Here is a 12,659-nt window from a genome sequence, read left to right on the forward strand (position 1 = left end):
TGACAGGAAGATGAAATTTCCTGTTCACACAGGCAGGTGTAAGGAATGTGATATGGTTGACGTGCTTTTTCTCCTACCAGCACTGCTTAAATTTTGGGACTATAAGCGTGTTGTATTGCTGTTATTCTCTTCGAGTGCTTAAATAGAAAATTAGGTTATCTTTCAGCCTAGGAAACATGAGTCAAGGGACCAAATGAGCTGTAAATAAAGAGGTGATACTCGGAGGTGTGGTGTTGATCAGGTGAACTAACGACCCACTGTCCCACAGTTTGTTTTTCACCAGCCAGCTGTGGTGCCACCTTCCTTTGGTCTTGGTGACGCTCCGCAGTGCCTCGTGGATCAGAAGCGCCGCAGCTCTGCGTGGCTGGCGCGTGGGCCTTGATGGGTAGAAATGGAGCAGCCATTGAGCGCCAGGGGTCTGGCAGGTGGGTGGATTTGAGACTAATGAGTAAGGCACCCAGGATCGTGTTCTTATCTCGCATGTTTTTTTGTCTTCAGCATCCGTTTATTAATTCTGGCTGTCATCAAACATCGCCCAGGCCTCTGCTAAAACACCATCTGGATCAGCTAGTTCAATCTAAATAAAAAGAATACAAAACAGTTAGGCAGTGTAATTGAAGAAGCTTAAGGTTTTATAGCTCTTGATTACTCAAGCATGAACGGCGAATCTCCCATGTGTCAGGACTTTAGTTTATATTGCAGCCTTTCAGTTAATGTTCTAGGAACATTGCTACACTTCCCTAATTTTATCAGCATGTTGAACATCATCTCCTTGAAATAGCTCTGCAAGGAGTGCACTGATTCTCCTCTAACAAAACCCATTCTTAGACAAAACTGGCTTTGATTTGTAGCCTCTTGGGTCTCACCTGTTGTTGAAAAAGGTGAGTAATTGCAGTAGGAACTTGTCAGCTCACTCTGACCTGCTTTATGTCATGGAATCGTTTTGGTTGGAAAAGACCTTGTAAGATCATCAAGCCCAACCGCTAACCCAGCACTGCCCAGTCCACCAAGTCCTCATGCTTCCTGGGGGGTTCATGTGTGTGTGGTGGTTTCCTAGGCAGAAGACATCCAGTCCTTATTCTGTTATGCTTTCTGAAGCCTTGGCTTTGAGAATTGTGATAGCAAATATCCCAAGTCTTCCCTTGTCTCTGTAGTTATGTTAAAATTCTGCCTTGATGCAACCCCATCGTTCCTTCAAAGCTTGTCACAATAGCTCTCTGTTTCCAGCCATTTTCTGTCCTGTGCACCCCCACCCTTCGTTCCTTTTACGAACGAAGACACAGAGTGATGCTTCTCCCACGTGGAAGCTCAGACCCTCCCTGTTAGCCCCGTGCCAGGCAAAAGCAGACTATTTAGTCCGTCCCTGGTTTTGGCAGTTTCTGACATTCACCCTCCATCTCCTTTTCTCTAACACCTGCTCACAACAGTAATTTGGCAAAAGGTTTATGAAAATCTGAAGTCAATTTTTCTCCTTTTATCTGTTACTTCCTTCATATTCTGAGATCAATAAATCTCTTCTGATGGAAAGCACAATAATGGCAGTGAAAGCTGATGCTTTCTTTTTGCTCATAGAGCAGAAGAAAAGTGGGTCATAACTTGGTCTTCAGGGAGTTAAATAAACAGCCAGGCTTGGACATCCCGCCACAGCGCAATGGCAGTTGGGGCTGGGTTGTTGAAGAGGCTGTTCTCCCCTGACCTCTGACAATCCTTGCAAGGTAAATTATTTTTAGCTACAGAAGCACTGCTCCTTTCACTCTTTTTGCGAATTGAGATTGTTTTTCCCTGGTGTTTATTATTCTGAGCTGCTGTGGGTGTGCCTGGTACTTACAGGATTAACTGGCTTGTCAAAAATGCGTGTGCTCAAAGGGCCCTTGCTATAGAAACCAGATTTGAAAAAGCAAGGGAAGCAAAGATGTAACAGCTGGGGGCTTCGGTAGCTGCGCGTGCCCAAAACAACCTTGTCCCTGGAGCAGAGGAGGAAGGCAGGCAGCTTCACTGCTACGGAGCTGCGCTGGCCACTGTGTTACTGGTATAAAGCAGCGCGCTGGGGTTATCCAGCGTGGTTCTGCTCTGCTCTAAGCAGAGAGGAGCTTCCCCCCGGGTCCTGCACTAACCATCCCTTGGAAATGCTGTGCCTTTGTGTGTCACGTGTGTGGCACGCAGACCGTGGGGATTGAAGCTGAGACTCTTTTGGCCAGCTGTGTCACTTGGAGCCACATCTGTTCCCTGTCCTCCTCCAAGGGCGCAGAGCAGGGGACAGGCTCTCCCGTCCTCCCGCTCCTGCACCAAAGCGATGTGCAATGACCTGGGAGCTGCCAGGCTGATGGCCTGGGGTGTCTGTGTGCCCCATCGTGCATCCCACCGAGTCTTTGGGAGGGGGACAGGGACAGGGACAGGCTCTTCCTCTGCAGCTTGTGTCAACCTTGAAGGAAAAGGGGAGCGGAGGATGTCAGCTCTCAGACACCCATCTGCTACGCACGTTCCCCTGTCCTGCACATGGACAAGCCCCTGACGCGGGGTGCCTGGGTGAAGGAGATAGCTGATATCAGCACTGCAGCTGCTGGGGTTTCGGTGAGGTCTGGTCAGCTTTAGCAGTTTGGCTTGGCAAAATCATTTGGTTTTGACGCAAATCCCGCTATTGTCTCTGCCTCTATTGTCCCCATTTCCTGTGTGCTGCTCCAAGTCTCTAAGCAGTTTTGGTGCCTGAGAACTGCATTTTTTCAGATGTAGGGGATGAGGAGGCTCCAGCGGTGGCTGGACGAGCCCTTTGTCCCAATGGGGCCATTTAGGGCGCTGCTGGCCAAAAGACTCTGAGCACACACCCCGTGAGCTGGGAACCCCGTGGGGTCATCACTGGGAGAGTGAAATGCTACCTGGAGAGCTGCCCCGAGCGCCGATGGCTGCAACACCACCAGCAAAACCGAAAGTTCCAAGCAATTACCTTTGGGATCGGATACTGAGTAGGGGCAGGAGCTTCGTCTCTCCCAAAGTCAATCAGAGTTCCACATTTTGGTATATCTTCTGCCCAGATACCTTCCAACAACTGTCCCTTATCCAAGTAGAAAAATTTCCCTGGGCCGTGCTTCTTCCCACCTTTCCAACCTCCTTCGTACCGATTTTCATTTGCTGCAATTAAACACATGAACAGACCGTGAAATTTGCACCGTGCCGTTGAGGGGCTACAAACAAAACCAATCAACACAGCAAACCGACGGAAGAGGAAATCATCTGTTTGGCTCCTCAGTAATTTTGAGGGGGCTGCGGCACGGTGTGTCCTTCTGCTTTTGCGGCGCTCCGTTTGCTGTGCCGCAGAGGACGGACGGCTGCGGAAGGAGCCCACGCTTTGCCCACTTGGAACAAGAAATGCCAGTCAGGGTAAGGCCAGTCGCTGAGTCACTCTTCACAACATGAAAAATTATAGGACACAAGTTTTGGATTTGTCACTGCAACAAATCCCACAGGAACACTGGATTGAAGAGGTTTGCCCTTCTGGCCAAGGAACAGCAGCACTATCTGATCATTGTCCAATCAAAATAATCTTGATTTCAAAGAACACTTCTAGTTATGTTTTTCCTCAGTGAATTACAGAGCAAGAATTGCTGTGAGTGGCTGAATGGCTCCAGCAGTCTATAACAGACTCTTTTTCCAGCTGTACTGCATCTCTTGGTGTTTTTCTGCAAGTTGAGAGAGGTTTTCTTGGGCTCTGCGCTGCTCTCTGGGAATCCATCCATCCATCACCAACAGGGAAAGCCCAGCTGCAAGGGGAAGAGAGCAGCAGCCTTGTCCAGGGACGCTGGTTAAGAAGGGGCATCGTACCCATGGTGATGTTCGGGCTGGGATACACCCAGGCCACCCTGCTCTCACTAGGAGAGTCCTCTGCTGTCCCCTTTTGCCAGATATAGTGTTTCCACGCCAAAAAACACAGGGATTTCTGACCTAAGTTACTTAGTGGAAATATCTTTGGGTCTCAGCCAAACTCTGCCATTCTTCATGGCAAGAGGTGGCCGAAATGCACTGGTGGCACCCGGCTGCTCCCACCCGCTCTCCTCCCAGAGCACCTTGGAGGCTGCGTTGCTCACAGCCGAGATCTCCTCTGCGGACGGGCAACGCTCTGGTTTAAAAGCCGTTCGGCAACAGGCTGTAGCAGAGGTGGGAATCAGCACGGTGCTCCCAGCCAAGCTCACCCTCGCCGGGCGCGCTGCCACTACAAGCAATTTAATCTTGAGCTGCAGCTCATCGTGACCTCCACTGAAGAACTCCTTTTCTTTCACCATCGCCAAGCTGCCGGCACGTGGGCACACTTCCAGGGGCTGAGCTGAATACATTAAGCTTGTGGGTACGAAATAATTGCTCTGGCTAATTTTAACCAAAAGGAATCCAGCTCGTAATCAGCTGCAGGGTACGCTGGAGGCAACCAGGCTCTGAAACAACGCATCAAGCCGCAGCTCAGCCCCGAGGGGCTGTCAGGTTATAACACCGAGGGTGACTTTGACGGGAGTGAAGCAGATCAGTGGAAGGAGTTACCCCTGAAAGCGGGTGCTGATTTCATCTGGATGAGCCATCGGTCCAAAGTGACTTTACAGTCATCAGAGAGAGCGCAGTTGTGCGTTTGATGGGTAGTGAAGGTCGTGCTCGTTCCTTCTAGCTCCTTTGCTTAGCTAATTACTAGCCTTGAGATCACTTTCAAGCAAAAAAAAATAGAATAGATGAATAATAATATGAAGATAATATTTCTTCAAATGTTCCTGGAACACAGTGCCTTGTACTGCAAAGGACTGGGATTCTTGGCTTCGAGGAAAAATGTGTTAAACTGCAAGCAAAATAAGCGGAAAAAAATTTCCAAATTTCTATTTTCATGCTGAGATTGTCCCCAACATTCCCAATCTGTGATGTGCTCGGTGTTATTTCTGGGAAGGGATCGTGCACTAATGAAACCCCTGCGCTCACCCAACGTGTCGGAAGTAAGAGGGGATGGAGTGAACTCAAAAAGAAAACTTATCTCTTTTTTTTTTTTTGTCTGTGCTGGAAACTGGACTCCTCCTTGGTATGCAGCAGTTAGAAATATGTCTGGCAAAGTGCCTGGCTTGAAAAGAGAGAGTTGCTCTTCCCTGACCCAACAGTACATTATCTCTAACCCTAACCATCCCAGTCATTAACATGTAAATCACAGCAAAACCAAGCTTTCCTGCGTGTGGGCTCGAGCAGTGCAACGCCGGCCCTTGCACAGCCTGTGCTGCCTCCAGCCCCAAACCAGGAGGGGAGGGACGACACGGAGCAGCCACAACCCTGTCGCAAGGCTGCAGCGGGAGATGCGATGTAGCATCTGGAAATCTGGACAGCAGAGACGTGGGGAGAGCAGCACAGCACCAAGAACCTCGAAGGGGGCCGGTACTTACGCAGCCGCAGCATCCCCTGCCCATCGGGCCGGTCCTTCAGCCACTGTCCCTCGTAGGTGCATCCGTCCCGGTAGTACATCCGTCCCCAGCCACTCCGCAGCCCACCGCTCCACTCGCCCTCGTAGAGCTCCCCGCCGGGGTAAAACATCACCCCGTAGCCCTGGAAGGCAGCACAGCGATGGCTGGTTAGGAGCCTCGATTGAAAGGGGTCAGCGTGCAATTTTGGGGTACTACTTTCTTGATAGGCTACTCCTTTGCTTAGTACTTACACACAGCTCAGTGGCTGTTCTTGTGTCGAAGGAAACGAGAGGTGATGGTATGGGATTTTTTTTTTGTTGGCAAATAATTTTATTCCCGCAACGAAACCTCAGGTTTGTATCTCAGTGTGTTATCATTGGCAGGATCGCTGCTAATATTTAGCTAAAAGCGGGTTTTACTGGTATATAAACCTGCCTGTGGAGGACCTGTCTCTCAACGCGGGGATTTTACACCTTTCAATGATGCTTCCTACAGCCCAGTGTGTCCCAGGCTGGGCAACTCCTTCCCTTGCCCCTGGGCAGACTGAAGGTCTCCGAGCGATGCTGACCATGGAAACGGTTTTGCCTTCTCCTCCATCCACACCCCCAAAGAGGGGATGTCCTAAACAGCCCCTCGCCTGGCTTCCTTCCTCCTTCACGAGAACCTAAAGGCAGCCCTGCAGGCTCCCTGCGGCGAAAGGGGCAGGCGCGGGCAGTGATGCCACGCGTGCCTCCTAGTGAGTTTTCCTATAGGAATAACGTGTTAATTTCTCTCTGATGAAAAAAATAAAATCAGTTCTGAAAATAACTGATTTTTCTGAGCATGCATTTTATTAAACTGCATGGATGCAAAAGGGAGGTTTTTGTAGAAGAAAAAAACAACCCTAGTGATATTTGGATGTCATTATGAGTCTTTCACCAAAGCTCAATCATCCAAAATATATCCTCAAAGAACGGGAGGGGAAGCTCCCTCCGAGAGACTGGAGCCGTAGAGCCGCACGCCAATTAGAAGCGTAAGAGGTTATTAATGTAATTTAGGAGCAGACACAAAGGCGAACACAAGGTTTCCATTGGCAGATCAGAAAACGTTCCTACAGGGATTTTGCACATAAGATTGCTGTCATTTTTACCAGATGACTTCCTCATTATGTTTCCTTTAGCAAAACCAGTGATTTATGTGACAGGCTTAATTTCCAAAAGAACTCATGGATTTGTCTAATATGGTGTAAAACTCCCACAAGAAGGTACATTTTCCTGCAGCGCTTATCATACAGGTTCCTCTGACCGCTTCAAGGAGGAATGACAGGGATGGGTGGGGAGGATTAAGACACAGGATATGAAACCTCTCATCCTGCTTGGCCGAGCTGCAGGTGAGCCCGAGCAGCGAGCGCTGCTCTGCGGCAGCTGGTGGGAGGTCAGGGCTGTAGCCTGGTTGCCAGCGGATAAGTCCCTCCCCAGAGGGGAGATGGAGAGCGATGGCACGTTCTCGGCCACGCTTGGCTTTTTATAAATAATGGATTTTTACTCTTGAAGCTTCCTGCAGGTTCAAATTAAGATTTAAAGAGAGCCCAAGCCTGGAGGAAGGTTTGTTCCTGTAGCTTCGGCCCAGAGTCACGCTGCTGCTTCCCTATGGCCGGCTGTGGGACACGGTGCAGCTCCTGCATCTGATGTGGAGAGGTGAGTAACGCCAGGAGCAGCGAGGTTGGGGAGGGCAGGGAGCGAGGGCTTAAACACCCGAGCTTTTGCTCTTGCTTTCATTTGCTTGTTCCACATATTTGTTTTCCCCAAACCCTTCAATTCAGCCTCAGTATTTGAAAAATCAGTATTTTAAGTGATCTTTTTGCACGTGTGCACCCAGCTCTTCCCCAGGTTTTGGTGAATGCTGCCTTGCCCCCGGCGGCGCAGGAAATCTCACTTACGCATTTTTTGTCGTTTTTCCACCAGCCTGCGTACACCTTCTTGTATTCCTTGGTTATGGGGTCAGGAACACTGTATGAGCCGTAACCATCCCGCTTCCCAAACTTCCAGTCACCGCTATAAACAGCTCCGGTGCGTTTCCATACCTGGGTGCCTTTCCCTGTTTAATAAAGAGAAATTATGGGGAGACCGTGGCGGTTGTTAGAAGGGTTTACGGGGCTGCCTCCCTACAGCTCCATCCCAGGCGAGGCAGCACTCCCTGCACCGAGGCAGGTTTGTGCCTGGGATTCAGTTTAGCTTCCTGAGTCGGATGCATCGTTAATCTTGATCAGGGTCTTCCTGTGTGGCCGTTGCTGAATGCACTCACATCTTTCCAAACCTCAGTTTACTGCTTGTAACCAAGCCTGTCCTGCTCCGGCTGCTCAGGGCTCGGTCAGGGTCCCCTTCCCCTGCTCTGTCTCCTGCAGCACCCGCCACGACTCGAGGATAAATGAATATTCCTGAAGCCAAGTCAGGAGCCGAGAGAGCCCCAGGGACAGCACAGCCAGGGCACATCCCGGAGCGTGGAGCTGACTGCAGTTTGCTGGGTTTGTAGGGGTTTTTTAAACATCTATAATCTAGATATTTCACGTAATTGCCCCTGAGTGCATGCAAAAGCTCTTCAAGTTACCCATTAGAAATATGTTTAAGCACATTGTTGCATGACATGTATCAAAGACACACACACACACACATATATATATATACACACACATATATATACAGTCATACATGAATGAACAGTCTTCTGGGACCCTATACAACCACTGACCGCTCCCTGCTCCTAGGAACTTTTGTGAAGACATTTAAATTGGTACTTTTTCTCAAAATGGTCTGTCTTACCGTGTTTCAAGTTGTCCAGCCATTCTCCCGTGTACCGATCCCCGTTTACAGCATAGACCGTGTGTCTTAATCCACATTTCTGCGCTTTCCTGTCCCATTCATGCCAGAGAGGCTCTGTGGCCCTGGGGTGTTTTCCAATGGGCATATTGTTCGTGGCTGGAGAGGAAAACAAACGATTGTCAGCAATAAATTAGAGAGAAATTACAAGGCAGGTTCAGGCAGAACAGTCTATTTGTGAGCTATGCTTTAGTATGCACCTGAGTTGGTAATTGATGTCTGGCTTTGGAGGGGTAAAATAGAGATATAACAAACAGAAGGTATCTAAAAATGCTGAAGTACAAGCCAGCACTATCTGAAAACAGACATAGCCTGGGAATGTTAAATGAGTCTCAGCAGGTCGGGTCTGTGGTGGGCATCGGTCTCTGTGCCTGCCAGAGGTCCTGGGGAGCACAGGGGAAGGCAGCCCCTTCTCTGTACAGCCAAAACCCTGCCAGGCTCCTTCCCACGGCCACTCCACCGCCAGCTCCGCGTGAGGTGGGAGCAGTCGTTTAAGCAAATTAGAAAATGATTTGTTTGCTAGGAAATATCTCAGGACGTTGGAAAGCATTCACAAGGTGGAGCGGGTCAGAGAGTTGGCCGGTGTCCCCGGGGTGCCCCAGGAGCTGGGACACTTCGTACATCCAGCAGTAACGCAGCTCAGGCTCCTTTGCTGCTAAAAATACCGGTCCTGAGGGTGTCTTGTTGAAAGGGGTTGAAACCACAATGTTTCTATCTACCAAGAGGCCGCAGACTTCCCCAGGGCAGGACAAGCACTTGTAAGTCAAGCAAGCTGCCAAGGAGGTGGCTTCCAAAGTGACGTGGGTTTTAAAGTATGAACAGGAGGCAGGGGATGACGGGCACAGCGGGGAGGTGATTCGGGTGTCAGAGGTCTGGAGGGAAAGGATCAGCGCGGGGGAAGAGACAGAATAAGAAGCCATTTGGCCCATCAATACAGAGAGGGCAACAGTGGAGTGGGCACAGCGGCGGTTTCTGGGCAGTGCCGGTGGAAGGTCTCGCTGTTCAGCGCAGTGGGAATGCCGGCACGGACTCGGAGGTGAGAGGGGCCTCCTAGAACCATAAATAAACATCAAAAAGTGGCTGTAGAAACAAAAGGCAAGATTCTATGAATGCAGTCAACATCCAGAGCGGGGTGAGTTGCTCTCCCATTTTGTCTCCTGGGCTCCCTCTTCTGTCCTGATCTGCTGGATGGAGCTGTGTCTAGTGATTTTTCCGCATCTCTCCCTTGTTGGGTGTGAGCTGAGCTTGTGTTCCTGCTGCGCCGTGGATGCCAGGGAGCCCAGCATGGGGGAAAGCACGGAGCTTGGGAGGAGAGGGGAAAGGAAGGTGCTTCGGGTCCTTGCTAGGGAATAAAAGCTAGAAATTGTATCTAAGAAAATATAGTTAGCGTTCACCCTCGGTTCTCCACGTAGCTGCGGGAAATGATCATTCAACAGCTATCTGGGGGACATCATTGCTAAAAAAATGTATTTCTGTGTGGATGATGAGCCTTCCCCCTCAAACACAGCTGTGTTGTGTAGTGTGTGTCCTGTATGTGTCCTTACCGTGGGGCTGCGGGGAGCATGGGCAGGGCTGGGGGAGCATGGGCAGGGCTGAGGGAGCGTGGGCAGGGCCGGGGGAGCACGGGCAGGGCTGAGGGACCTGCCCGGGCACTGCATTGTGACCTCAGTCCGGAGAATCCCTGCCGTGGGAGGAGAGGGGCCAGAGAGCGGGTTCCCGGCTGGTCGCTCCCCCTTCAGCTGTCAAACACGGGCGCCACCTCCACCAACCTCAAGGAGAGGGGGCAAGGAGAAGACCACCACGCTGCCAACCCTCAAAGCAGGTATTTTGGGGATGGGGTCGTCTGTGAGGGCAGAGGAGGATTTGGCAGCTGGAGCCCCCTGGCCATGCCACCCACCTGGGAGCGTCCGGATTAGAGGACACCGAGGGCAGGACCTGTCCCTGGGTACGATGGCATCGCAGCCCGCTGCAGAGGATGGTTTTTCTGCAATGCAAACACAGGATACACCTAAGTTCCTCCCTTGCCTTTGGGTGCTGCAGCCCCTGGAGAGGGGGCTCTTGACAATATTTGCCAAAGGCTGGGAGTTTGCAGGACACAGAGCCGCATGCTGCCAGCTCACGTCTGTCCCCCCCTCACTTTGGGAGCAGAGGAGTCGAGCCACAGCTACGTGCACCCACCCCGACACTGGCCATGACCTCCGAGCAGCTCAGGGCTGTGAAGAGAGGTCTCCTCGCTACCCCCGCCAGATGGGAGCATCACCGTCCCATTACTGCATCTGACCACTTCTTTAGCTCAAAGCTTAGGATTGAAAAACCCCAGGGAGGATTCCCAGCTGCAGGGGCAGCCCCAGCACCCCACCCTCTCCTCGCCGTACCCTCCGAGGCACAGCCCACGCGGAGCATCCGGGGTAACACAGACCATCGGGAGGCACCTTTATTTGCTGAATCCCCTTCCAAATTCACGACAGCGATGCCAGGTTTGCGTTAAGTGATAATGTACTTGGTATTCACTGCCCTGGATGTTTTTAGCCACCTACTACAAGGGCGTGGGGAGGCTGGCAGCAAGAGGCAGGTGATGCAGAGCCTCTGGTGATCCCTGCCACCGCACCGCATCCGTTGTGTGACCTCCATGTGGGCTCTACCTGCGCAGGAGCACCCTGCCTGACGGTCGCCCAGCCCCGAGGGTGCCCCGGGTGAGTTCACCCCTTGCATTGCCCCCTGCCCCACGGTGCTGCCCCACACTGGGGTCCCATTGCTGGCACCCTCCGGAGCAGCCGTGCTGTCCCCAGTCCCTGCTCACCCCTCAGCGGTGTCCGAGCAGGGTGCTCAGGGCGCCTTTTGCTGCTCCTCCCCAGCGAGAGCTGGGTGCCAGAGCAGCGATGGGAGCAGACGATGGGGAAAGCCCACGTGCTCGGTTTCCAAAGCACCCTCGAGTTCAGCCCATGCTCTCCTGACGCCCCCCACCCCAAGAGCCAGCCCGTGGACACCGACCTGCGCTTGGTGCCGGCTGGGTGCTGTGGCTGCATCGGCAGCGTTGTCATAGCAACTCTGCCAAACTCCGGCGCGAAGGGTCACGGGAGCACGGCGGCAGAGCTGCCGGAGAACCGAGCGGAGAGGGGTGCTGGTGGGACACGGGCTCACCCTGCGTGCCCCATGGACTCACCCTGCGTGCCCCATGGACTCACCTTGCGTGCCCCATGCACGCCATGCACACGCTGCTCTGTGGAGATACATGTCTTCGGCTTAAGGATTATCCATCAGAATATAAAACGCTGATAAGCAACGAGTGTTTCACCTCTGGTGGCTTTTTTTCCATGCGCAGCAGCAGAAATGAAAGCGCTGATTACAGTGCCGATGGGTAACAAACGAATCAGCCTTGCAAATGTCGGAAGAAAAAGGAGAAACCCCCTGAAAATGCACATCAGAGGTCTTAAAAGAGAAATCGGAATAAACCTGACACCAATTCCCTCATCTATTACAGAGCAGGTAAATGTGAATATTCTCTTCTCACAAAAAAGGCAAAATTAGACCATCTTGAAAAGAAGCCGGTGATATCTGCAGCTTTATCAGAAAGCTCTTTTGACTCACAGAACTGAAATGTTACTTTAAAAATGTCTTTCCATTATGAGAGAAGGAACCCCGTTAATAAGAAGCACGGAAAATTTTTGTAAAGGGTGTCAGTTATGTAGAATATAATTCAGCCAAAGTGTGAGGTATAAACCCAAACTGACCCAGAAATGCCCTAACCAAACTCTCCTCCTGAGCAGTTGTTTCAAGGCACAACATTGAGGCCACCATGAAAAGTAGGGTCAAAATCCAGGTTACGATGGGCTAGGAGGAAAACTTGGTTTGTCCTTGATGCAATTCCCCTTGATCTGGTCTTTCCAGCCAAAATTTGGCCCCAGATCTCCTTCTTGGCTGTTTTTTTTAAAAAAATTGGTTTCTTGGTCTCACAGACATTGGTCACTGCCACCAAGGAGCCACCAGCAAAGCCTCCTCCACTGGGGAGTGACGGAGCTTCAGTTCTGTTGCTGTTTGAACGGTTCTTGTTTCAGTTGTCTGCCATTTGATTAAACCTGACACTTAAGACTGAAAGGAAGCTGTTAAATTGGTCAGTGTAAATTATGCTTTAACTCAGCCCATTGTACTGCCAATACAATTCGTTGCAACAGACTTTTAGCTCTCCGATTTCTTCCAGTTTGGACACACCAAAGAGCAAACCAAGCACGGGGAGAATGTGTGGGGAACATGCCCAGAAACACGCCATTTGTGGAGCAGGGTCCCATGACATACGACGTGCCTGAATTTTTTTCAATTTAGAGAGTAAGATTTTTTTAAAAATTAAATAAACCCAAAGAACCTCCGTATTCTACATCTGAAACCGATCATT

General features: G+C 51.0%; 1 protein-coding gene across 1 annotated transcript; it reads right to left on the reverse strand.

The window, feature by feature from the left end:
* Window positions 1-388: 388 nt before the first annotated feature.
* Window positions 389-8,360, reverse strand: MORN3 (MORN repeat containing 3). Its single transcript, XM_068412821.1, has 5 exons — window positions 8,213-8,360; window positions 7,333-7,490; window positions 5,397-5,556; window positions 2,942-3,126; window positions 389-577 (listed from the first exon to the last, which is right to left on the reverse strand). The coding sequence occupies exons 1-5, from the start codon at window positions 8,355-8,357 to the stop codon at window positions 509-511; spliced, it is 717 nt and encodes a 238-aa protein (XP_068268922.1). The 5' UTR covers window positions 8,358-8,360; the 3' UTR covers window positions 389-508.
* Window positions 8,361-12,659: the final 4,299 nt, after the last annotated feature.

The sequence above is a fragment of the Nyctibius grandis genome, chromosome 14 (genome assembly GCF_013368605.1).
Source record: "Nyctibius grandis isolate bNycGra1 chromosome 14, bNycGra1.pri, whole genome shotgun sequence".
Taxonomy (NCBI): Eukaryota; Metazoa; Chordata; class Aves; order Nyctibiiformes; family Nyctibiidae; genus Nyctibius; species Nyctibius grandis.